The sequence below is a fragment of the Fusarium solani genome (assembly GCF_023522795.1).
Source record: "Fusarium solani strain SB1 chromosome Unknown bctg00000012, whole genome shotgun sequence".
In the NCBI taxonomy this organism is placed as follows: Eukaryota; Fungi; Ascomycota; class Sordariomycetes; order Hypocreales; family Nectriaceae; genus Fusarium; species Fusarium solani.
The window spans coordinates 808,975-833,400 of record NW_027072146.1 but is presented as its reverse complement, the minus strand read 5'-3'; the positions used below and the strand labels follow the sequence as shown (position 1 = coordinate 833,400).

General features: G+C 47.1%; 7 protein-coding genes across 7 annotated transcripts; 3 read left to right on the top strand and 4 right to left on the bottom strand.

The window, feature by feature from the left end:
• Window positions 1–150: 150 nt before the first annotated feature.
• On the bottom strand, window positions 151–723 carry MRS44_016274 (uncharacterized protein; the record flags this gene model as incomplete). Its single annotated transcript, XM_046270189.2, has 1 exon — window positions 151–723. The coding sequence occupies one exon, from the start codon at window positions 721–723 to the stop codon at window positions 151–153; it is 573 nt and encodes a 190-aa protein (XP_046125072.2).
• Window positions 724–768: 45 nt separating this feature from the next.
• On the bottom strand, window positions 769–1,425 carry MRS44_016273 (uncharacterized protein; the record flags this gene model as incomplete). The annotated part of the gene is made up of 1 exon (XM_065617961.1): window positions 769–1,425. One exon carries the CDS (start codon window positions 1,423–1,425, stop codon window positions 769–771), a length of 657 nt encoding a protein of 218 aa, XP_065474033.1.
• Window positions 1,426–5,319: 3,894 nt separating this feature from the next.
• On the top strand, window positions 5,320–6,286 carry MRS44_016272 (uncharacterized protein; the record flags this gene model as incomplete). Its single annotated transcript, XM_065617960.1, has 2 exons — window positions 5,320–5,421; window positions 5,639–6,286. The coding sequence occupies 2 exons, from the start codon at window positions 5,320–5,322 to the stop codon at window positions 6,284–6,286; spliced, it is 750 nt and encodes a 249-aa protein (XP_065474032.1).
• Window positions 6,287–7,875: 1,589 nt separating this feature from the next.
• Window positions 7,876–8,715, bottom strand: MRS44_016271 (uncharacterized protein; the record flags this gene model as incomplete). Its single annotated transcript, XM_046282782.2, has 1 exon — window positions 7,876–8,715. The coding sequence occupies one exon, from the start codon at window positions 8,713–8,715 to the stop codon at window positions 7,876–7,878; it is 840 nt and encodes a 279-aa protein (XP_046125074.1).
• A 2,881-nt stretch (window positions 8,716–11,596) lies between these two features.
• Window positions 11,597–12,718, top strand: MRS44_016270 (uncharacterized protein; the record flags this gene model as incomplete). The annotated part of the gene is made up of 3 exons (XM_046277789.2): window positions 11,597–11,939; window positions 11,993–12,222; window positions 12,281–12,718. 3 exons carry the CDS (start codon window positions 11,597–11,599, stop codon window positions 12,716–12,718), a joined length of 1,011 nt encoding a protein of 336 aa, XP_046125075.2.
• A 403-nt stretch (window positions 12,719–13,121) lies between these two features.
• On the bottom strand, window positions 13,122–15,518 carry MRS44_016269 (uncharacterized protein; the record flags this gene model as incomplete). The annotated part of the gene is made up of 1 exon (XM_046281691.1): window positions 13,122–15,518. One exon carries the CDS (start codon window positions 15,516–15,518, stop codon window positions 13,122–13,124), a length of 2,397 nt encoding a protein of 798 aa, XP_046125076.1.
• Window positions 15,519–16,430: 912 nt separating this feature from the next.
• MRS44_016268 (uncharacterized protein) lies at window positions 16,431–18,125 on the top strand (the record flags this gene model as incomplete). The annotated part of the gene is made up of 1 exon (XM_046271707.1): window positions 16,431–18,125. One exon carries the CDS (start codon window positions 16,431–16,433, stop codon window positions 18,123–18,125), a length of 1,695 nt encoding a protein of 564 aa, XP_046125077.1.
• Between the last annotated feature and the right edge of the window lie 6,301 nt (window positions 18,126–24,426).

Genomic DNA, 24,426 nt, shown 5'->3' with positions numbered 1-24,426 from the left:
AAGTCAAGTCATCAAGCAGGTAATCAAGTGCCGAGAAGGTCATCCGACACAATGGGAGCTCTAGAACTCGGGAAAGTAACATGCAGCTAATACGAGGACTTGACACAGTGATGGATAGCCTACGCAGACCCTGCTATATTCAGTTTGCCTCTAACGCAAGTACCTTTTTCTAAAGTCCAGCTGAAAGTTCAGACTAGAATTGTTATCCCAGAACTCCTGACCGTTTACATTATATCGAACGCAAAGGAACATGAGCTTCATCTCAAGATCTACCAGTTCCGCCAGCCCGACTGTAAACGTGAATACGTCATAACCTTCAATCTCGCGGCAATGCTGCGCCGTAACTTCAGAGATGGTATTCCAGAAGTCCATGGTGAATCGACACACAACAGACTTGTGGTAGGCAAGATTGGCCACCACGACAGTGCCCAAGAGATTCATGCTGTCATTGGAAAGGTAGACACGATCCAGTCTGACAGGTGCGGTCTCTTGAGACACGCGAGAGCGAGGAAAGTTGGGTGTGGAGAGCTCCCACTCGTACGGACCCAGCTCCTGTGGGGGCAACGAGAAGTAGCAAGATGAGCGGTCCATGATAGGCGAGGAACCTGCACTCACCGCTATAGGACGCTCGGCTTGGTTGAAGTAGCGTACGTCCTCCAATGCTGGACCGAAATGAACCGCCTTGGGGAAGGTGGGGCGCTTGCACTCCGCCGATGGACACATGGATGAATGGCGGGGCGGACTGGATCCGTGGACTTCCTACGCTCCCTAGCTCCTCTCCATTGATCGACCTTGTCCTGGCTGTTGGAAGTGAAGGACTGATGTTCCCCTATGAAGTGAGCCGGCAACAGTCCTCCTCCGCAGCCACCTTGGCTCGCCCTGAGCCTGCGGCCCAAGACCCCCGTGCTGAAGGAAGCTCGACCGGCCATCGTCACTTGAGGTTTTCTGATCTTTCACGTCGAAGCCAACACCTGCTTGCGAGCAGTTGGAACGCAAAAGCCAATTGACGAGTTGCCGCAACTCTGTTGATGTCTTATCCTTCCTGCCCAGGAAATGTCGATCTTCTTGGTTGATGGAAGAGGGGGTGATTGTCGTGATACCCTGGTACTGGTGCTTGACTGGCTGCCTTGGCAGGGGCGTGATCGGCGCCCCGGCGGCCACATGGCTTTTCTCCGTGTGCGTGTCCTGCAGGGTCCTTGCACCCACTGCTTCGGCACAGAGGAGTGTAAGTGTGTGCAGAGCATGGTGTGGGGCTGACGGAATGGGTAACGGTCGCTCAGGGGTTCGATTGGCGTCGACAGAGACGGCTGAAGAGGAAAAGGAGGAATAAGGTGATGGAGGAGGAGTAGAATAAGAGTAAGAGGAGGTTGAGGAAGAAGAGGACGAGGGAGAGGAGGAGTGCCGTATCGGAGGAGTGCAAGGCATCACTGTGAGGATGTCCGCCTACTATCTGAGTGGCTCAACAATGCAGATGAATTGAATGCTCGATGAGGAACAGGACAAACTCAACGCTGTGATTGAGAGGCACGAGGTTGAGAAGCTCGCAACATATCCTTTTGTGCCGAAGGCCGACCACGGCGTTGAACCGAATGGCCCTGATAAAAGACATCCGAGATGAACTAGCTATGATAGATGGATGGTACGATTCGACGGACCCCGGAATACCCCAAGTTCAGCTCCAGAGTTCATCGTTCTTCAGGGGCGGGGGTGGAAGCTTGTGGTGTAGTCCCCTCCCAGCGATGGTCCCGAACTCAGACTGCTGGGAGGCTGTTGACTCACGGGTTGTTACCCAACTTCATGCGAGGCTGGGGTTGAAATCCCCAACCAGCAAGTCTGTTCGGCTTTGCACATTCCGACCAGAGTCAGTGGTAGCCAGCCAGCCGGACAACGTGAGAGGATGAGGTAGTACAGTATTTGAGGGGGCCTAGAGTCCGGCCCGGTCTTCCGCAACTCCGTTGTGCTCGGAAGACCAAGCACAGGGGGGCGGTTGAGTTAAGAAAAGGGCCTTTGATTGGGGAAAAAAGATACCTCTAATTAATAAAAGTCACTTTATTACTAATATACTTAATAAGTGAGATAATTAGATAAGTGAGATAATTAAAAATCCTAGCCCTTAAGATAAAAATTATAATAAAAATACTACTAACTATTTAATTAATTAAAATTACTTATTATACTCTTCTCTAGATATCTTAATTATTACCTAATAGGTCCTTATATTATGCCCGGGCTTACCGCAGATACCATAGCGCCAAATACTTAGTCGCGCTAACCTTCTTTAATTATTACTCTTTGACGATTCCGCTACTACCTACGCATTTATATCTATTTAATTAATTACTTACCTTTCTTCCTCTATTATTATTACTTCTCTTTTCTATAATTTTATCCTTTTTGCCCTTTAGCGCTAGCTTAATATCTTATTTACCTCTTAAAGGTCTTTAACTTTAGCCCTTAATAATATAATCTTATATATATTTCCCTTTATAGCCTTTATAAGAGACTTTATAGCCTCTATAATTAACTCTAGGGAACTATTATAATACCTTCTAATTTATCTTTTAAGGTATTTAAACTAAGATCTAGCCTTAAGTATAATCTTTGGGGTCCTTAAGACCTAAGGGGTAAATAATTTAACCCCTTTCTTAATAAGCATTAAAGTCTATAGCTATATATTAAGCTTTAAGACTATAGCTTCTAAGTTAAGGGAAATAAGGCTAGTTCTTTTAAAAGCCCCCTTAATATTTCTTTTTATTATAATAGCTTTATATATTATATAAAAGGCTAAAAAGAACTTAGTCTTTAAAATATAGGTTATAAAGTTTTTAATTAGGTATTTTATTTTTTAATTATAAGCCTTTTTTAGAAATATAAAATATTTAATATTAAGGGGCTAAAATAAATAAGAAAAATAAAATAATATATAAAACTAGATAATTTTATTTTCTTTATAATATTTCTTAAAATTAATTAATTAATAACTTTTATAGCTATTAAGGATTAAGAAATAATAAAAATTAATTAATTAATTAATTATATATTAATTAAAATACTTAAGCTATTAAAGACTAATTTTATTATTAGTTTAGCTATTTTAAGTTATTATAATAGCCTAATTACTTAAGAGGTTATTTTTTTAATATTAATTAATAAGGTAATATTAACTTATATTAATAATAAATAGCTAAATTACTTAGCCTTTTATATTAATTACTTAAATAATTATAATTTATTTTTAGTTTTTAAGCTATATTAATTTTAGCTTTAAATACCTTTCTAAGCCTATAATAACTATTTTACTTATAATTATACCTATAAGAAAGCTAATTTTATTAAAGTTATAAATATTATTTAATTAAATACTATACTTCGCGATTATATTTACTATAAGCTAAAATTAATTATAAATAATAATTAAATTTTTATATTTAGCTTTTTAGTAATTATATTTCTAAAAAAATATATCTTAAGGTCTAGATATTACTTAATAAAGTTTAAGGCCTAGTATATATTAATTAGTAATATATTATAATTAGTAAGTAATTAATTAGTTATTTCTTTTATACTATAAAGCTAAGAGAGAAATCCTTATAAATCTAGGTTAAGAATAAAATAAAAAAAGATCTCTTTCTCTAGATTAAATAGCTTATATAATTTAGGGATAATATTAGCTTAGGCTTAAATGCCTTAATTGCGATTAAATAGAGTATTATAGTTAACTTTATAGATTCTTGTGGCTCGCTAGAGACTTAAGTTTAGGGTATTTTAATAGGCCTAAAGGGTAAGAAGAATTCTAGCCTCTTTATTTTTTTCTAATATATTAGGTAGTTAAGAATTAATTAATTAAATAGTAATAATATAGGTTAAGGGATTTTTAATTATCTTACTTATTTAATTATCTTACTTATTAAGTATATTATAGAAAAAAAAAATCTAATATAACTAAGAACTTTATTAATTATTATCTTTCTTTCTCTCTATATATACTCTTCTTTTTAAATTATAGACTTTATAATATTTTTTAGAGTTTTTTTTATGATCAAGGGACTTATAGTTACTAAGAATTTCTATAGAAAAGAAGTATCTTTTTTCTTTTTCCTAATTAACCGGCCATTTCCTTAGTCAACGCACCTCCCGTGTTTCGTCTTCCAAATGCAACAGAAACCAAACACGGGGGACCGGGCCGGTCTCTAGGCCCCCTCAAGTATAAGCTGGGTCTTGGGATTGTGATACTTTGGCCTCAACGACGTCATGATGATGATCTAATGGACAGATGCGTCGCACAATCTTAATCCGCTGGTTGGCCCGCTGGCCCGTCTAGCTTGCTGAGGTGAACAGGGTCCAGAACCCCGTGCCCTGTGAGGCTTTGCATTACGTCTCGCCATACAGCACAGGACAGCGTAGCGAGCGCGCTATGTAATGCACCCCTACACACCATGATTGTTCCGGTGCTATCCGCATGGTTAATCGAACCACGTCCCACACAGCACTCGGCACTTGGTGGCTCTCATCTCCCTCCATCACGGGGTCTGGACCTGAGGCTCTGAACCCCGAAAAGTAATCATGCCCCTTTGATTGGTCCGACCAGCTTTCCTCTTTGCCCCCTCCGCAGGCAGGGAATAAGCTCCTTCATGCTGCGGCTGAGAACTGCATCTCCAAGTTGTTTGGGACTGATTGCGTGTGACGGCGATGCCACTTTCCGCTGCCGAGGCTCGATGCCCCTGGCAATGACGAGGGCTACGTAAGTTTGTCACCATGAGAATTAACACTCGGACACTTTTGCACCTCGTCGAGTTCTTATCTCTGATCTTCCACGTGTATGCATGTCTTTGAGAAGGGTGACTATCCGAAACTAGGCTGTTGACCATCGTTCTAAGAGTTGACCATTAGGTGCTCAAGATTTGATCCAACCCCCTTATAGGGAGATCCCGTGTGCTACATGTGTCGACTTGGAGGAGCTTGCACACTCCAAGAGGACGATTCCAGCCCCGACTGACTGGGGGCCGTCGAGGCCGGCCCGGCCGTCCACACAACGGCTAAAGCTTCCTTGCCTTCCCGGCTCTCTGGAGGGCTTGGGGTGACTCGTAGATGCTTGGTGGAACGATCCCAGGGTCTTGCAACGGGATCGATCGGCCTAGACTTAGCCTCATGAACCGATATCGCGACGCCTTGATCAGCATCTCTATTTGCCTCACTGACGCGCCATTCACCGATGGTCTTGGTAGATATAACATCATGGGCCCATCTGGAGAGATCCCTGGCACGTCCAAGCGCTGTAACAAGTCAATTCCATCTTTGAACTTGTGTAAGAACTCCAGAATGGACTCACTCCACACACTACGACCCTTGAAGCCAAAGACATCTCCCCTCGACATTAACGATAACTTTGGGGTCTCCTCTTGGGAGGAAAATCAACTCCAGGTCAGCCGCCTTTGACGTGTTTCCAGACCAAGTCAATGCACATCACCCATCACACCCCAGCCCTGTTCCCTAGAAGAATGTTACCACCGTCCCCTGACTCCTGCTGCGGCACCTACTCTTGGGCCCTGCTGACACCGGCTGCTGTAGATGATATTTAAATCACCACCATGGGAGCAAGGTAATCCCTTGACTGTACCTCAGATAACACATCTAGTAGGTGCTCACGCAGCTTTTCCACGCAGTGGCCCTTTCCACGAGAACCTGGGATGCGGACGGATCATCAGCATCTGAGCGCTTCACCCACGATGCCATCTTGGCCTATGGGTTGTCTGATATGCTGTTAGCCGATCCATCACCTCTTTCTGCGGCTGGCCTAGAGGTAGACCCGAGCGACGCCAACTGCAGCGCCAGCCCGGAGCATCTTCTCTTGGATAGCAGCCCTCTTCCGACAAACCACGATTTCCTAGAACACTCAGCACACCGGGGACCTAGACGCGGCTCAGACTTCACGCTGAAGACGGCTTCCGAGAAGCCAAAGAGACTGGCGCGTCACCGCAAGCCAGTTGGTCCGTCAATGGAGGCCAGTGCCCGGGAAGGCCACAACCTGGCCGAAAAACAGTACCGCATCCGACTCAAGGCGCAGTTTGAGGCTCTCCTGGCCGTGCTGCCGGTGGCGAACAAGTCCAACGATGTCGGCCCGTCTCCCAGGGTGATTCAGGGCCAGTGCTTCAGCAGAGGTGAGGTGCTGGACGCCGCAAGGGAGACCATTTTGAAACAGGAAAACGAGATTGAGGCCCTGACTGCAAAACGCGACCAGCTGGAAAGAGACATGGCAACCTTGGAGCGGGTCCTACTGAGAGGTTGAATATGATATGCATGTTGGACGAACGAAAAACTGCTCCTGGCCTGTGGAATGGCTGCGTTCAGAGTGGCACTTTCGCCGTCGGCTGAAGAGAGGTAATAAGTACGGCCATGCGTGGCATTGGCCTAAGCGGGGTGGTGGCCTCTTGTAAATTAATTTATGAGTTTCATATCTAGCCACAGCTGCCCTTATCTGCATTCGACTGGGGAGGACGCTGACAGGGCCTCGTTGTCAGGGTGGCGAGTAAGATCTGTGAGATGGACAATCCGTCATTGAGCCGGAGCAAGTCGCAATGCAAACAAAGAAGGACGTAAAGTCGTCTTACGTGTCTTGTTCCGCGGTTGTGAGGGGTCCCGAAAATCATCGGGTTTTTGGGCAGGGAGCCTCTAATGCTGACCACGCGAGAGTACAGTAGACCACGCAGTTCTGTACAGGCCACGAGGGTACCGAGGCCGGCCATTGGAAGCCGCCTGTCAGCCCAACGTGGTTTGCGTTGCGTAATCGCATGTAGACCCTGTTGGTGGCTTGGAGATACAGTCACTCCGTGCGAGCGAGATGCATTAACAGACGATAGTGGCATGGCCAAGCTTTTCTGCCTCCTCAACCCCTCAACGACTTGGTGTGCTCCTGCTGACTGCCCAAGGACCAGCCCAGGGGTTAGTAGCTTCTCGATGCTGCGATCCGTCTGATATCACCGTTGCTGATAACGGGGGAGAGGCCTTCGAGGACGTGACGTGTGCTCTAGGGTTAGACTTTGTGTGGCTCGCCCACGCTTAGACTTTGGGCTTGCAACGGTCATGAGCTCGGCGACGGATGTGTCGACCAGACCCAAGTCCTCGCAGACCAACATGCAAACCAAGCTTCGGGGATATTACCTACTGATCCGACTGGGACCCCACGATTCATCTAAGGCCCTGGACGCGCTAACCCGGTCCGTCCTGGCCTCGTCACCTCTCCCAGACCCACGAACCATAGCTACAGCCAATAGATGATAGGGACTAACGTGCGCCGCTCGAGGCCTCGTCCTCCTGATCTGCCGGCGCACATAGCCTCGACATCTTCCATGGACCTCCAGTGAGAGGGATGTCGAGGTTTGAATGCCTCGCTTCCCCTCTCACTGCTGGAGATCCGTGAAAGATATTGAGCCCGGTATGTGTGAGATTATCTTTTCTACTCTACTTTTCCAATGACGTATCCGTCATACACTGGATCAAAGAACACATGAAGAGACACACAGCAACATCAAAACCCAATGCTGCAAAACGCCGTAAGAGACTATCTTTTCCACAGCGGCCAGCCGTGGAAACTTGTGCCATCAGTCAATGGATGAGATTTGACCTGCACGTAAGGAATCAACCAGCAGTGTGCCCAGGCACCGCTAAATTCGGCTTGCTGCGCCAGGCCGCCAAGATGATTGCGCATGTGGACAGATGTTTACACGAACCCATCAGGGATAGGAGACACAGTGATGTGGCCTGCTCAGGGTACTGATTTGCTCGGCGCTCCAACTGCCTCAATTATCTACAATGGGACCTACAATATTGAAGTACGTTGTCCTCTCATTCCTCATCGCCATGCATTGTCTCACCACATTAGCCGGTTGAAGTCGAAACCCGTGGGCTCAGGCTGTCAACTGTTCTCCGGGCTTCTTTCTCAATGTACTCCCGGATAAGCAAGCAGTCGCAGCCAGCATGCTGCAGCAGCTCCATCCTCGTACGGAGCACCTCTTCCTTGAGAAAGCTGTAGTAAGAGGAAAGGTATTGATTGTGGCTCTGCAAAGCATCCCCCTGCGCGACCAAGGCCTGTGCCTCACTCCTCCTGCGCTGGCGGGATCTTTCCGCCGCAAGACGGTTGCCTTCAAGACGCTTTCGGTAAAACTCTTCATCAGACGTCGCAGAACCCCTGCGGCCACGTTTTGATGCCCCTCTTCTGCCCTTGCGCGGGACCTCCTTTGAGTTCCGACTATGTGACATCCTCCTGGGTAGTTCCCGGTCGAGACCAGACGCTGGATCTCGCTGTTGTTTCTTGCTACCAGCGCTGGGAGCGTGCCCCGGCTCTTCATACTTGGGCGAAGAGGCGCTCGGGGCAAGCTCTGTGATCTCAATGGCTTGCTGGAAGTCGGCGGGTGAGGGTACTAAATGTTCCAAAGCCATGTTGTAGGAGAATCTATCGATGGCCGTATCGTCGACATATATCTCTGATCTTTGACCTGAGCTCCTCTGCAAGTTAGATGCTGCGGGGGAGCTTGTTGTGAAAGATGGGGCAGAGGAGAGCATCCGGCTGTCAGGGGTGCAGAATGCAGCCAAGTCCTGAAAATCGAGTGAAAATGAGTCAGGGTCAAAGATTTGCCCATCGCTTATAAGCTCATGCTGACTGGGTGGTTGGTCAAGCTCAAAGAAGCCAGTATCAAGGATGGCTTCCGTGTCTACCATGGTAACGGTTCAGTTGTCAAGGTAGCGAACGTCCTTCGTGGTCGGTGAGACAGGTCGTAATGTCCAGGCGTTGGCTTCAGTCTTGACGAGTTTGGTCTCTTACCTAGCAATGGTAAGGCTAAATAGACATGTGACGGCGGTGAATTGATACAAGCAGGGCAAGCCGTAGATCGATGTGTTTCTGCCCGTGCTTAGGGCTTGGTGCTGCTGCGTGAGGTCTAACAAATACTGGCTGGCGTGGTATATCTGCCTTTAAGACGCTTGGAGACACGTTGCAAGAGCAAAATGAAGACTGGATATTTAAAGATCAAGTCATGAAGATGTAACAAGGCACAGCGGTTTAGTTTAATGGTACCGCCATGGGCCACTGTTCCCCCATATAGAGCAGGTCTCTTGACCACCGAGTATCTGGCCATTTCTGGGACGAAAGGTGTGACCAACACATGTACCGAGAGATGTCGCACAGTAGCTAGCAGTCCAGCCACGGCCATAGGGAGCTCATGATGGCCTGACCTGCCTCACGAGAATAAGTTTTCTCCAAAGCAGCCCTATACTGTACTACGCAGGATTATAGGTAGCTTAGAGCCAACAGCCTTGGCCACGGACAGGGTTACAGTACGGTGCCGTTTGCGCGGCAAGGATCGGATTAGCGGGCGTACAGTGCGGTGCTGAGACTTGGGGTTGACAAGTCAGGAGTGGACGACACCGGCAGCAGAGCAAACTAGCGCCGTACTGGAGGAATTGTCGACCTTGACTAAAGTTTGCCTGATATCAGATCATACCCCAACTCTTTGCTCTCTGTCGGAGTTTGCCGAATTTTGTGGTATGCTGCATTTCACTCACGTTGTGGATATCGATCAACTCCAGAGCTCGGATGCTTTTTCGAATCTTGGACTTTGGGTAATTCTACTTCTAAAATATTAGCCATCAAGAGAGCCGAAATGTCTACGACTTCTGGTCTCGGGAGACTGTCAGCTTTTGGGCGACGATGCCATTTCATCCCACTCATTGACATCGAGGATCAAGACTTGACATATAACGGCCAGACATTGAGCATCCAGTTTGAGACGGGACGGCAAAGAGCAATCCATGCTGCTGTTAAGACGAGCTCTTCGCCTTGTCCACCAGACAAGAGGGAAGGGCGCGCCGCATCGGGACAAGCACTGCACGTTCAGTCCTCCACCTTAACTGTTGTCGGTGACTTGAAGGAAGTTGTCTAAAGCAAATAAGGTAAGGTCTCAAGTCATTCACTCCCAAATAGACCTGCTAAGCGGACAAGCAGAGTGTATATTGCATGTCTACAACTCGGACCGTGGTCCAAGCAAGAAGTGGTGAGCAACCGTAGTGGGCGATGAAAGCTACAAGACATCATGTAGTTAAGACTGTCTATCCAGTAGCCAGGCCAAGAATTCATTTTAGCCTCTATTTCTTGACATCAAGGATTCCGCCAGTGCCTCAGGACGCTAGCAAGTCCAAGGTAACGATACCGCCGTGGAATTTGGTAAGGATATGTGGCGAAACAATTTTCGACGCGTACTTGGGATTATATTCGAGGTGATACACTGGTCGGCTCGACTAACATGCTATGGATCCTTTAGTCAATAAAATCCATAACCCTGCTTTACGAGTGTTGATACATCTGCCAACCAATCAACCGAGGCATAGGACTCAATGTCCCTACCAGTTCACTGGATCGCCAACACTCTAACGCAGCAGCATTGACATAATATGTGGCATGCAGAGGGCAAACCCGGGTCTGGAATACTCGGAATGGTCCTAGTGATCTTTGATCTATCATATTGAGAGCGAACAGAAATCTGTGGTACAAGTATGCATCGCCGAGGTTGCAGGTATTTTGGCGAGAACTCTACCGGTTAGCAACATTGTTACGTTTATTACTTGGACGTTTGATTCCAAAAAAAGTTGGGCCAGGGTTTGTTCTCATACCATGCTTCTGTGACGAGTGATGAAAGGTCGTTGGTTAGTGATAGGCATGGGGCATCGTTACTATCTGTTGGCTTAGTTATCTCGTCAAGAGCCGGGCTTCAACTATATCCAAAAAAAACAATAGGACATCGCAAATTTGTTCAGTTCCCTTAGAAGCTGTCTCTTCTGTCCTCCCATTGACAAAGTTGGCTTTGAAGGTCGTTGACTAAATGTTATCAAGAAGTAGTCTGGCAGTCTAATGAATATCAGGGACACCATCATCACCACAATGCAATGGTTTCTATTAAAGCCTGGGATGATGTAGATAATAGCTCAGATTCTGCCCGTAATAGAGAACCTGCTAACTAACCAAATGACTAAAATCACCATACCCCATAAAGAGATGCTGCGAGGGCTATCATCAAAGGCAAACTTCAGGATCGTGAGACCGCTCAGTCGGGTCAAGGGGTATGTGAAAATCGTCCAAGCATGAGGTTATGAACTTCCACCAGTGACCCTGTTATATTTGGGCTGGGTAGTTGTGGAGATGTCGAGGGCCTTGGTAGTAAACTGATGAGATCAAATGAACAGCCAGCGTGCTTCATGGTGCTGGCTAAATGTGTAGTCGCGAACTAAAGGCTGTCACGACAATGCCGGCGCACGATTGACACGGCGACCGCCGAACCCACATGGTTCAGCCTACCGTACGATTGCGGCCAAGGTGATAACATGAAGCTTATTTTGGCCGTGGGCAAATATGGAAGGATGGTAGAATCTGTGGGCGACGCTTGGCATCAAGGTTCAGCCAGTGACTGCTACTGTACGCAACTTGAGGTTAGTTCCATGATCTGATGCAAAGACTAAATAATACCACTTTTGCGCCACAATGACGCACCTATCCTGCGTGGGTAACATGACATGTTAGAGACTCTTGACTGGCTGTCTGGCGCATACCATGTTAAAAGCCACGCTAGGCCCCTTGTCGAAAGCACAAGCTGTACTGTACATGATCGCAGCGAGCATCCTGCTTGAGTCTATTATGGTCTCCAAGTTTCAGACCGCAATCGTTGGCGTCGGCCAGGTTGGCGGCGCAGCGGCCTACGCACTCATCCTCAGCTCCCTCGCGAGCGAGCTGCTGCTTGTCGACACGGATATCGAGCGCAGGGATGGCCAAGTCCAGGACCTCCGCGATGTCGCCTACGGTTGCAACAGCGGAACACATATCCGGGCAGCCACACACCAAGAGGCAGCCAAGGCCGACATGATCGTTGTGACGGCCGGATCAAAGCATACCATAGGTAGGAGCTAGAAGCCGAGGCCCAGGCTGTATGCTTACTCGACTACTTCCCAGGTCAGACCAACCTCGACTACACGTCGAGAAACATGTCGATTATCCGCGAGGCAATGGACTGGATGAAACCCCTCAGGCCAGAAACGATTCTTCTCATTGTGGCAAACCCCAATGACCTCCTCACGTCCCTCGCATGCGAGCTCTCTGGCCTTCCGCCCTCGCAGGTCTTTGGCTCGGGTACCTATCTAGACTCGGTTCGGCTCCGCGGGTTGGTAGCTGAAAGGTCCGGTGTAAGCGTTAGCAGGCGGTTGCGCTCCTTGAAAGGCCCTATGCTAAGAGAAACACCAGATCTCGGCGGACAAGATAGACATCTCGGTGCTTGGTGTCCAAGGAGATTCCGAGGTTCTGGCATGGTCGACTGCAACCATCAACGGCACGCCCATTGACAAGTCGGCCGCAGCCGAGACTCTCAACCACGAGCAGCTGGCGTATGAGTGCAAGCACCGATCACGCAGCATCATCCGAGCAAAGGGTGCGACCCCATTTGGGCTCGGCTCCGTCGTGGCTAGCATCTGTGCCTCGGTGCTCCTGGACAAGGGCGATGTTCACCCAGTCAGCCACTACCAGAATGAACTTGGTTGCTGCATCAGCCTACCTGCTGCCATTGGGAGACATGGAGTTGTTGGTACTCTGCAGAGGCCTCTGGACAGCGAGGAAGAGTCCAAGATAGCCCGGTCATCGGCGGAGCTGAAAGAGATCATTGAATGGGTGCATCATAGCTACTGAGAAGGACGTATGAGGTGTTTTGGGGCAGGTTGAAATGCATCTATGTATTGATTTGGAGTTATATAGTGAGATTTAATGACCAGGTTTGCGACACGCGTGGCTTACATGAAGATAAGTGCTTTCATGCTGAATAAAAAGTGACTATTCTCAGGGGTATTGTTTTTGGAATAAACCGCTTGCTGTTTCTCAAGCGACAGTGAGCGCCTCTTTGTTACACCTCAAGCCTGCCAGAATGGGAGTGTATATAGGCCAACCAACAAGACACTCGATGCACGCTTCCACACGGAAGAACCTTTACAACACGATAAGAGAAGGCAACACTCTTAATTAATGATCGACGGCTTAAGCTGAATAACTCAAGTATAGTCATACAAGCCCCCCATACCGTATCAAAACAACATGCTCACTCGGGCCTCTCGGCCGCCACCGCGTGTCTCTTGACAGCGACGAAGCTGTCAGGACTTACCGAGATGGAATCAATGCCCGCGTCAACCAGGAACTTTGCAAACTCGGGATGATCGCTCGGCGCCTGGCCGCAGAGGCCAATCTTGCGGCCCTTCTCACGGGCGACCGAGATGACGCGGGCAATCATCCACTTGACGGCCTCGTCCTGTTCGTCAAACAAGTCGGCCAGCTCGCTAGAGTCGCGGTCGACGCCGAGCGTCAACTGCGTCAGGTCGTTGGAGCCGATGGAGAAGCCGTCAAAGTGCTCGGTGAAGCTCGAGGCCAGGATGACGTTGGAAGGTATCTCGCACATGACATAGACCTGCAGGCCGTTCTCGCCTCGCCGAAGCCCATTCTCTGCCATGACTTGCAGGACCTTCTTGGCCTCGCCGACAGTCCGACAGAAGGGGATCATGACGATGGCGTTGGTCAGACCCATCTCCTCGCGGACTCTCTTGATGGCGCGGCACTCGAGTGCGAAGCCTTCCTTGTACAGCGGCGAGTAGTAGCGCGAGGCGCCTCGGAAACCTATCATGGGGTTGTCCTCCTTGAGCTCGAACTGGGCGCCGCCGATGAGCCCGGCGTACTCGTTGGTCTTGAAGTCGCTCATGCGTATGATGGCGGGCTTGGGGTAGACTGTGGCGCAGAGAGCTGCGAGACCACGCGATAACTTGTCGACAAAGTAATCGGGCTTGGTCTCATAGCCGGATGTGAGTCGAAGGATTTCTTGCCGGGCCTTGTCGTCTCTGAGCTGGTCGAAGTGGACCAGAGCCATGGGATGCACCTGGATGGCATTGCTCACGACAAACTCCATACGAGCGAGGCCGATGCCGTCGGTTGGGAGACGCCACCAGCGGTACGCAGCGCCCGGGTTGGCGAGGTTGAGCATGATCTTGGTGCGCACCTCGGGCAGGCCGGCCAGATCGACCGTCTGGGTGACAATGTTCGAGATGCCCTCGTACACGAAGCCCGTGTCTCCCTCGGCGCACGAGGCCGTCACGTCCTGACCCGTGTGCAGCACATAAGTGGCATTGCCGGTGCCAACTATGGCCGGGACGCCCAGCTCGCGGCTGACGATGGCGGCGTGCGAGGTGCGGCCGCCGTGGTCGGTGATGATGGCGGCGGCACGCTTCATGATGGGCACCCAGTCCGGATCCGTGGCCTCGGTCACCAGGATGGAGTCGTCGACGAACTGGTCGATATCCTTGGCCGAATGTAGCAGACACAGTCGCCCAGAGACGGCCTTGTCGCCGATGGAGAGGCCCGAGACAAGGACTCGGCCCTTGTTGCTAACCGAGTAGGTCTTGAAGACGGCGGCATCACGTCGCGAGTGCACTGTCTCGGGCCGGGCCTGGACAATGAACAGCTGGCCCGTGATACCGTCCTTGGCCCACTCCATGTCCATGGGACATCCGTAGTGCTTCTCGATGGTGCATCCCCAGCGTGCCAGCTGGAGGATCTCACCATCGCTGAGGACGTAGGCCGCCCTCTCCGCCTTGGAGGTGGGCACGTTGCGCGTGCCACGGTGGCCGTCGCCGTAGATCATCTTGGCCTCCTTATCGCCGCACTTCTTGGATAGGATTGGGGACAAGGCGGCGTGGGAGAGCAGTGGCTTGAAGACCTGATACTCGTCTGGGTTGACGGTGCCCTGGACCACATTCTCCCCGAGGCCCCAGGCGGCGTTGATGAGCACCACCTTGTCGAAGCCACTCTCGGTGTCGATGGAGAACATGACACCCGAGCCACCTAGGTCGGAGCGCACCATGGCCTGGACGCCGACCGAGAGGGCGTTGGTCGTGTGGTCGAACCCCTTGGCCTGGCGGTAGCTGATGGCCCGATCGGTGAAAAGAGACGCGTAGCAGCGTCGGCAGGCTTCCAGGAGGGCTCGCTCGCCAGAGACATCGAGAAATGTCTCCTGCTGGCCGGCAAAGCTTGCGTCTGGGAGGTCCTCGGACGTGGCGCTGGATCGCACGGCAACGCTGAGGCTCTTGACACCGAGCTTTGCACACAGCTCGTGATAGCTGGCTTTGATGGCGTGGGAAGTGTCCGCCGGCCAGCCGCTGTGACGGAGGAACAGACTGCGTATGGCGTGACCCGCCTCGGCCAGGGTGATGGAACCATCCTGCCACTGTGTCATGAGGGCATCTATCTTTCCCCGGATGCAGTTGGCGTCCACAAAGTGCCAGTATGCGATGGACGTTGTGGCAAATCCGGGAGGCACCGCGATGCCCTCGGTGCTTAGAGCCGTGATCATCTCGCCCAGGGAAGAATTCTTGCCGCCAACGAGGGGACCATCGCTGCGCGACAGGTCCTCAAAGTTACGGACCAATGGTCCTTCAGTCTCGATGTCGTTCATGGTGATTCAGGTTGGCTCGTTTTGGCCCATTTCTGGTTGAAGCTTGCTCGCCCCGTGGCCGAGGGCTGACGATATAAATAATGGCATCACTGCAGAGCATGATCTTACAATAGCGGTCCAAAGGTGCGCCTGACAAGTGGAAGCCACAATAAAGAGAAAGGTGGACTTGCAATAGCAGTCCGGCATTGCCCCTACCCTACCCTCCCCTCCCATAATGGATCTCGTGAGCCAACTCACAGAGGCATAGTGGATGATAGAGGCATGACGCATGAACAACGCTTTAACCCAAGCTTTTCTATAAACTCCATACCATCGTCGTGATTCCTTGGCCCGTAGTCTTTGATGATATCACCGGGACGTCGGAGCCGTCTGCCCGTCTGATGGTGGCCAGTAGCGAGGTTGTAGCTTTTCTTTGTCAACCCTGTTGACCAATAGGCACTCGTAAACATTAACCGCAGACTTTCCGCTTCACCACATCTTCTTTAAGTTTCGAGAGTTGATCATATCATGCCTCAGCCTTAGTTCTTGATGATATGTTACATCTCCTCCTAACGCGGACAATGGCAACACCTCCAAACTCTTATTCTAAGCCACCGGTTGGTGGTGAGGCTTCCAGCCGTCAATACCCGTGGCATCGTGGCCATGCAATCCTTAGTCATGCTACTCAGTCGGTAGTTTGGGCCGTTGTTCCAACCGTTAGACATGTCTGTGTACAATTGGCCCTGTACCGTTTCTCGTCCCAAGGCCGTAACCAGTCGTTAGAAGTCTCACTTCATCAGAGACATATTGCCATAAACTCGGCTTCAACTGTCTAGCATAAATGAAGACCGTGTTATCCATCCCTCATCCTAACCAGACTCTCCAGCTTCATCCCCCTGGCAGCAACTGTACCACTATCAGTGAATGTGCACCATGGCCTCGTTCACAGTTGGCGATTATCTCGCCGAGAGGCTCGCCCAGATCGGCATCCGCCATCACTTCATCGTGCCTGGGGACTACAACCTCATCCTCCTAGACAAGCTGGATGCACACCCACTCCTGACCGAGATTGGCTGCGCAAACGAGCTCAACTGCTCTCTAGCAGCCGAGGGCTATGCCCGTGCCCAAGGCGCCGCCGCATGCATCGTCACATACAGCGTGGGTGCCTTCTCGGCCTTCAATGGCATCGGGAGCGCCTATGCAGAGAACCTGCCCGTCATATTCGTCAGCGGAGCTCCCAACACCAACGACGTGGGCCGTCGCCTCCTCCACCACACGCTGGGGGAGTACGATGTGGGTTACCAGCTGGAAATGGCCAAGGCCATCACCTGCAGCGCCATAGCCGTGCGCACTGCTGCTCAGGCACCCGAGGCCATCGACCGCACCATACGGATGGCCCTCTTGAAGCGGAAGCCGGCGTATCTCGAACTGCCCACAAACCTATCCGGAGAGCCCTGTGCCCGGGCCGGCCCTGTCAGTGCCATCCTTGAGCCGACGCCGAGCGACGCGTCGACTGTGGATGCGGCCATAGCCAAGGCATCCGAGCATCTGGCCACGGTGAAGAAGCCCGTCATTCTCGTCGGACCCAAGGTGCGAAGAGCCGGCGCCGAGAAGGAGCTGCTCTCCCTGGCAGAGGCTATCGGGTGTGCCGTCGTTGTCCAGCCAGCAGCGAAGGGCTCGTTCCCTGAGGACCATCCCCAGTTCGCGGGCACATTCTGGGGCCAGGTCAGCACGCTCGCGGCCGACGCTATAGTCAACTGGGCAGACATGCTCATATGCGTCGGCACCGTCTTCACCGACTACAGCACCGTCGGATGGACAGCTCTGCCCAGCGTCCCGCAACTGATAACTGATATCGACAGCGCATCCACAACTGACCCGGCTTCCTACTTCAGCCGTGTCAGAATGTGTGACTTTTTGTCTAGGCTGGCCGAGGCGGTTAGACGGAACGACTGCACCATGGCAGAGTATAACCGGCTGCGCCCTGACTCACCCTTGACGTATCGGTCCAACGGACATGGCGAACTCACCAGGAGGGAGCTCGAGAACCAGACCCAGGCCCTCCTAACACCGAATACGACAGTCTTTGTCGACACGGGTGACTCATGGTTCAACGGCATCCAGTTATGCCTCCCGACGGGGGCAGACTTTGAGATTGAGATGCAATGGGGCCACATAGGCTGGACTATTCCCGCCTCGTTTGGTTACGCTCTGGCGAAGCCCGAAAGGAGAATCGTGGTCATGGTCGGCGACGGCGCCTTTCAGATGACAGTCCAGGAGGTCTCGCAGATGGTGCGGTTCCGCATGCCCATCATTATGCTCCTAATGAACAACAGAGGCTACACGATCGAGGTTGAGATCCACGATGGGCTATACAACCGGCTCCAAAACTGGGACTATGCGCGCATGATACAGACGTTCAACTCTAGCGAGGGCGGGGGGCGAGCTCTTGGTCTCAAGGCCCAGACCATCGAGGAGCTGTCTCGCGCTCTTGAGAGAGCAACGGCGCATACCGACGGGCCGGTCCTCATCGAGTGCAATCTCCATCAGGATGATTGTAGTAAGGAGTTGATCACCTGGGGCCACTTTGTCGCGGCGTCTAATGCCCGGCGCCCGGCCAAGGATTGATGGACGAGGCTGTTTGCGGCTGGCTGTTGGATGGCGTCTGGGGAATGTAGCTCAGTCGTTTAGTTTATAACCATGTCCATATGAATTATTCCTTCTTGGCTTGGTGTATACTTGTGAGCCGTCTCCCATCTGTTATTGTCTTCGATGACGAGTCTGCGAGAGACCGTCAGCCACAACCGTAAAAGACACAGTTGTCTCCTGTCTGTAATGTTCATAACTTAAGAAACCAATCGCAACTCATAGCTTTGCAAATAATAGTGCATATTCTCACTATAGCTTATATAATCACTACTACATTTTGTGTTCTTATTAAATATATTAATTAAAATTATAAATGACTTATCTTAATTAGTCTTATCTTATTATATTTAAATCTGTGCGATCGGGGCCCTTCGAAGTGATGCCAATAGCGAACGACAAGTCTCGGCAGATAAGTAACTACATATTCTGACAGCTGCTTGTGATGAAATACTCCAACAGCTCGGGTATGCCAGGTTTCAGATGATTAATATGATCCATGTTTGTCAACACTCCATCACGTTAATGAAGCTTTCTGGACATATGGCAGTTCCGACCACTTGGCACAGTAGGCGGATTACCACGACGTGTCTGATCTGATTGCATTATACTGAACAACCCATGAATTTCCACGTTACGATGCAGAAAAAAATCGGCCAAGGATGGAACATTAACATCAATTATCAACTACAAACTCATTCGAAACATTCAGAGTCTGGACATCTGTCTATCTACGTTGTCAATCCCTCACCCTTGCTCCGTCCGGCCGTGCCGACGAGACGATGTCATTAAGTGAATTGAGCAGATGGGACAGGTGTCGTGCCTCCTCATGAACCATTGGGAAATGCAATCTGAGTGGAAATTATGCTCGCAGGGTAGATGGCGGACTAAGTCGTCATCCTCGATAGTGTCCAAGCAAATAGCGCTGTGCGGATCTGTCAGTCTCGGCAAACAGGTCTGTATGCCAAAAAGTGAGCGCACCAGATCACGAGTGAACCCAACCTCGCCCATGGTGGGAGTCTAGGCCTGGCTTCTAGCTGCTCCCTCATCTTGTTGCAGGCCTTGGGTGGAGCAATAGAGTCCAGGCCTCTTCTGGCGGAGTCGGCATTGCTAGATGAGCCAGAGCTCTCTGTACTGGAGAATTCGTCATCATGTGGGGGCCGGAAGTGTCTAATGAGCTTGCGTAGTCTTGATTTCTTAGCGAATGGGGACCGGTATCAGCGATTGTGTGTGCCTACGCGGGGTTGAGAAGGACGGCCAAAACTACAGCCACCAGGAGTATGGCGGGAAAAAAGGCCAAGGCCTGGTTGGGTGAGTTGTCCCCTCGTTTGAGGGGGCGTCGGGGTGCATGTCGTTGGTTATCACAGGCATTGCGTAAGGGGCGAGGTGTGGTGGTCGTCCAGCAAACGAAACGAAGCACGGCAGTGCGAATCTATACTTATGTGCTCTGCACCATGACGGCTCCTGCTACGTATGTCTGGGCTGACATTGTCGTGATGCCTTATCCAACCCGTCGACCCGGCCGGGACCGTGATGATCTGGGGTTAAGGTTGGCGCCGTCACTTTGCCATCGAACCACCTCATGACAGATGCCAGACAAGAGTGTGACTACCCAGGGGGCTGACTAATGATAGGCCGCCCCTCTCTTCACCAGAGAGGGGGCATTATAACCTATAACTACATCACTCCTATAACCGCCTCGATTATTATAATTGCCTTATTTCTCTATGAATTAAAGTCTAAATAGCTTTAAATTAAAAATAGATATTATTTTTAATTAAAATTAACTATGCCTTGATTTTTAGCTAAAGAAAGCGCTGCTATAGCGTATATAGCATATATAGCATATATATATCTATTAGGGCTATTTTCGCTATTAATAACTTAGGTAAACCCCTCCTTAGCTAAATATAGTATTAATAATACCGCTATTATCTACTATATAAGTATAGCCCTAACTAAGAAATATATATATTTATTAAAAGCTAAGAAACCGCTATCTTTTAACTCTAAAGGAGAGACCTTAATAGCGCTAATTAGGCTAAAAAAATAAGCTTTAATAACTTTTATTTATTTAATTAAATAAAGCGCTTTTACTATATTAGAAACCTCTATTTATAATTATATTAATTTCCTTTAGGGATATTAATTTAATAGCTTATAGCCTCTTATATTAATATTATAAGTAAAGAGGTTTAAAAAGTATTATTTAGAGCTCTAATATAAGTCCCTTAAAGTCTAAGAAGTTACTTATATTATTACTAAGAGTAATATATAATATATTAATAATTAGTTTAAGGAATTTAATGCCTTAATAAGTACCCTTAGTATCTAAAAGTATAATCTTTAAAACTTTAATAAGACCCCTTATAAATTAGGTAGGTAAATAATAGCATTAAGCTCTTTTTTACTTAGATAAAATAAAATATATAAATAATTATTTTTTAGCTTAGAAATAAAAAGTCTTTAATATCTATTAATACTATTAGTATAGCTAAGAGGTTAATTCTTTTATTTTTAATACTTATAGTAAAGGTATTATTAGAGGAATATACCTAGGCTAATATTAATAAATAGGTTATCTTTATATTTATTAATATAAGTTATAATAACTCTTATTAAGCTATTTAGTAGCTATAATACTTTAATTATTATTTCTTTACTACTAATAAGACCTTTATTAAATCTTTTATTAAGAAGTAATTTAGCTATTTAATAATTATTATAAAGTCTTAATTTAATAAGAAATATATATTTAAACCTTATTATTAATTTAAGAGAGCTTTAATTTTATATTAGCTTTTCTTAATAAATTCCTTTTTTATTTATAAAAATCTTAAATTTATCCAATATTATAAAATATTTAATATTATTTTATATTAGCTCTTAAGTTATTTAAATTATTATTTATAACCTCTTAATATTAATATTTATTAATACCTTAAAAATAAGTAAAAATATATTCTTAGGGACTTTATAATAGCTAGTAATCTATAGATCTCTTAATTTAACTTCTTAAATTAATAGAATTATATATATATAGCGGCCTTTAAGGCTTATTATATATATATTAGGTTTAAGAAGTTAGGTATTTTTCTTATTAACCTAGAAGTTATCTTAAGTTTACTCTACTAGTATACTAAATAATAAGAAAAGCTATTATTTCTAGTTAAATTAAATAGAGATAAAATAACCCTAAGGAGAGTTAAGAAATAATTTTTTAATTAATTTATCTAAAGGTTTATATCTCTTCTTAATATATTAATAAGAAAGATTATTTATTATGCTAAAGTATATATTAATATCTCTATTATAACTTAAGAGTTACTTATAAATAACCTTATTTTATAAAAGGAATATATATAACTTAAGGGATATTATATATAAAGTTAATATTAAATTAAAGGCATAAAAGATAATATTTTTATTATAAGAGAATTAAAATATATAATTAAAGTATAAGATTAAAAGTAATAGAGATTAAATTTAAAAAAATTAATTTAGAAATAAAATAAATTCTTTTAGACCCTTTATAATAATAATTAGCCTTATCTTTATAATAGCATAGCTATAAAAGCTAAGTAAGAAAAGGTAATAATAAAAATAGCCGCGATAGCTTTATAAGAGAGTAATTAATAGAGATTAATAGATAAATTAAAAAGGGAGATCTTAGAGAATTATTAGTGCCTTTAAATTAAAGTTAATAAAAAAAAATAAGACTTTTATTATTAAATTTAGGGCTAGTATATTCTTAAAGCTATTCCTAAGTCTATTAATTATTTAATAGACTTTAATAAGGCTATAGCCTTACGAGAGGCTATAGCCTCGCGAGATAATATCCCTAAAGATATCCTCTTAGTATTATTAAGAGACTTAATACTATTTTTACTAGGTAATAAAGAAGAGAATTATAATAATATTAAGGTTATTATAAACTTATAGATCGAGGCTTTTATATAAGCCGCTTTAATAGCTAGAAGAGAGGATTATTTATATAAAAATAGCGATTAAGAAAAAGATTTATTATACCGAGAAGATTAAGGCGGATTTAGCTATAATTATATGCCTAATAATTACTTAGATAATAAGAGGGTTAAGGCATATATTATAATAGCCGAGATAATAATTCCTATGCTATAGTTATAGGCCTAAGACTAGGTATTATATTTATTTATATATAATAAGATAGGAATAGCTTTAAGTAAATTAAAATTATTAGAATTAATTAATTAGATAAAGGGCTATCTATTAATTATCTTTTTATTAAAATTAGACTTTATTTAATAGAGAAATAAGGTAATTATAATAATCGAGGCGGTTATAGGAGTAACGTAGTTATAGGTTATGATGCCCCCTCTCTGATGAAGAGAGGGGTTGCGTAACGAGCTTACCTAATCCCCTGAGTAGTCAAGTCACATGGTTTCTAGTTCAACCCCTCATCTACATTCATCGTGAAATTGTCCATTGGACTGGAACGGAGAATATCAAGCTCAGGAGTGATATCACACGAACTCAAAAGTGATTCCGCTGTTTTTATTCCTCTCTGAGCAGGTACAGCTTACACCGAGGTACCAAGAATTTAAATTGTTTCTTTTGGTTCATGTTAGCTTGCGGCTCTGGCGTTCATAGTGCCGTTAACATGATGGTGAACTGATTGATGCAAAAGCACATCATAAATGACATGACGTCTTCTTCCCCAGGAGGGCCCCGCCAACCCACACGGAGCTTCCTAGCTAGATTGCAGAAGCAGCACTTGCAAGGACAGATGAGAATAAAAATCGCGCTTGGTGACTTGTCTCCTTCAAGCAGAGCTTCGTTGGCTGGAAGACTGAAGTACGATAAACTCTAGGATGCTTGAGTGCCCACTTGGGGACAAAGCGCTTGCCCATTTCGTGTTCTAGAACATGACTACACAGTGAGGGCTACTCGCATTGTTGAAGGGTGTGGTTTATATGCCCAAGATCAATAGCTCGGAGGCAATACTTGCAATCTGAGAAGGCTTAGAATTTAGTGGAATCAGAAGAGTATCCCTACAGTGATGCAGTTATTTCCCAGTGACTTCTCATCACTATTACCGGCCGCGGAGGTCTATTCTTTTAAGAAGGGTTAAGGATGTCTTTGCCTGAGCTTTGATGTCCTGAAAGTTGAGCTTCCCAGCTCCTGGAGTTGACTTGTATTTCCCGACCCCCAACCCTCGTTTCAAAGTCCGAAGCAGTGGCCGGAATGATACTGGCCATTTGGTCTGATGCTTCTTACCCTATGGCGATACTGGGAGATATGACATTGTTCTGGTTCTGATTGCCTTGTTTCCTGTGTGTAACTCGGGGTTGGGAGCTGCGTTCAAGAAAACCCCATCAGCTTGCGCACTCTTGTAAAAAGAAACTGCAAGTTGTGATTTTTAATCCACTATGACAGAGTACTCCTCCCTCCCCCGACTTTTCCACAAATACAGCGGCAACGCTGCTCCAGAGCCTCAGCACCACGGTAAGCATCACTAACCGATCCCATAGCCGCCACAAGTTGACAACCGCAAAAAGAAACCATCGGAGGGCACAGAGAGACTTGCTCCCGCCAGGGCTTGAACCTGAGACCTTCGCATTACCGATATTACAGTGGAAACTGAAGTATTAGTACGACGCTCTAACCAACTGAGCTACGGAAGCCATCCGAATGGTTGGCGGGTGACCCGCTCTTGGATGGAGACCGGGGTTGCAAATTGGGACCACAACGCTCAAGCAGACACTGCGAGCTCTCTGATGGGTTGTCAAGACCATCTTTTATGGGTTCGTCCGGAGTTGTGAAGGCTAGACAACTCTTGATTCAGTGGCCTTGTGAGACTGTGATCAACATTTTACATAGTTATGGAGACTACCTTTCGTCAGCACTCGCTGCATGCTACTCTTTTGATCGCTAGGCGTGGACATCGCATTTAGGCGAGCGGAACAATGGGGACTGAGCAATCCCGCCAGACTGAATAGAGAGGTTAGAACGTTCTTGTGAAAACTCGATCGGGTTACTTGGGCCACTGAGGAGTTGTTGGAAGGGACTCGGTCAATCGGGAAACCTTATTGACTGCAGTTTTATTATACTGTAGTGCATGATACCCTGGGGCGCGGTGCTGAGTCTGTGTAAAGCAACAATAGATAGTCTGATTCTAGATAGCCAAACCAGATCGGGTTGTAAGCTGTACTCGGAGAGTGAAGACATACCCACTTGACACACCAGCCAAAGGCAAAGCCTCTTCCAGAGCTCAGCCCTGCTCAGCCCTACCATCCCATAGCCC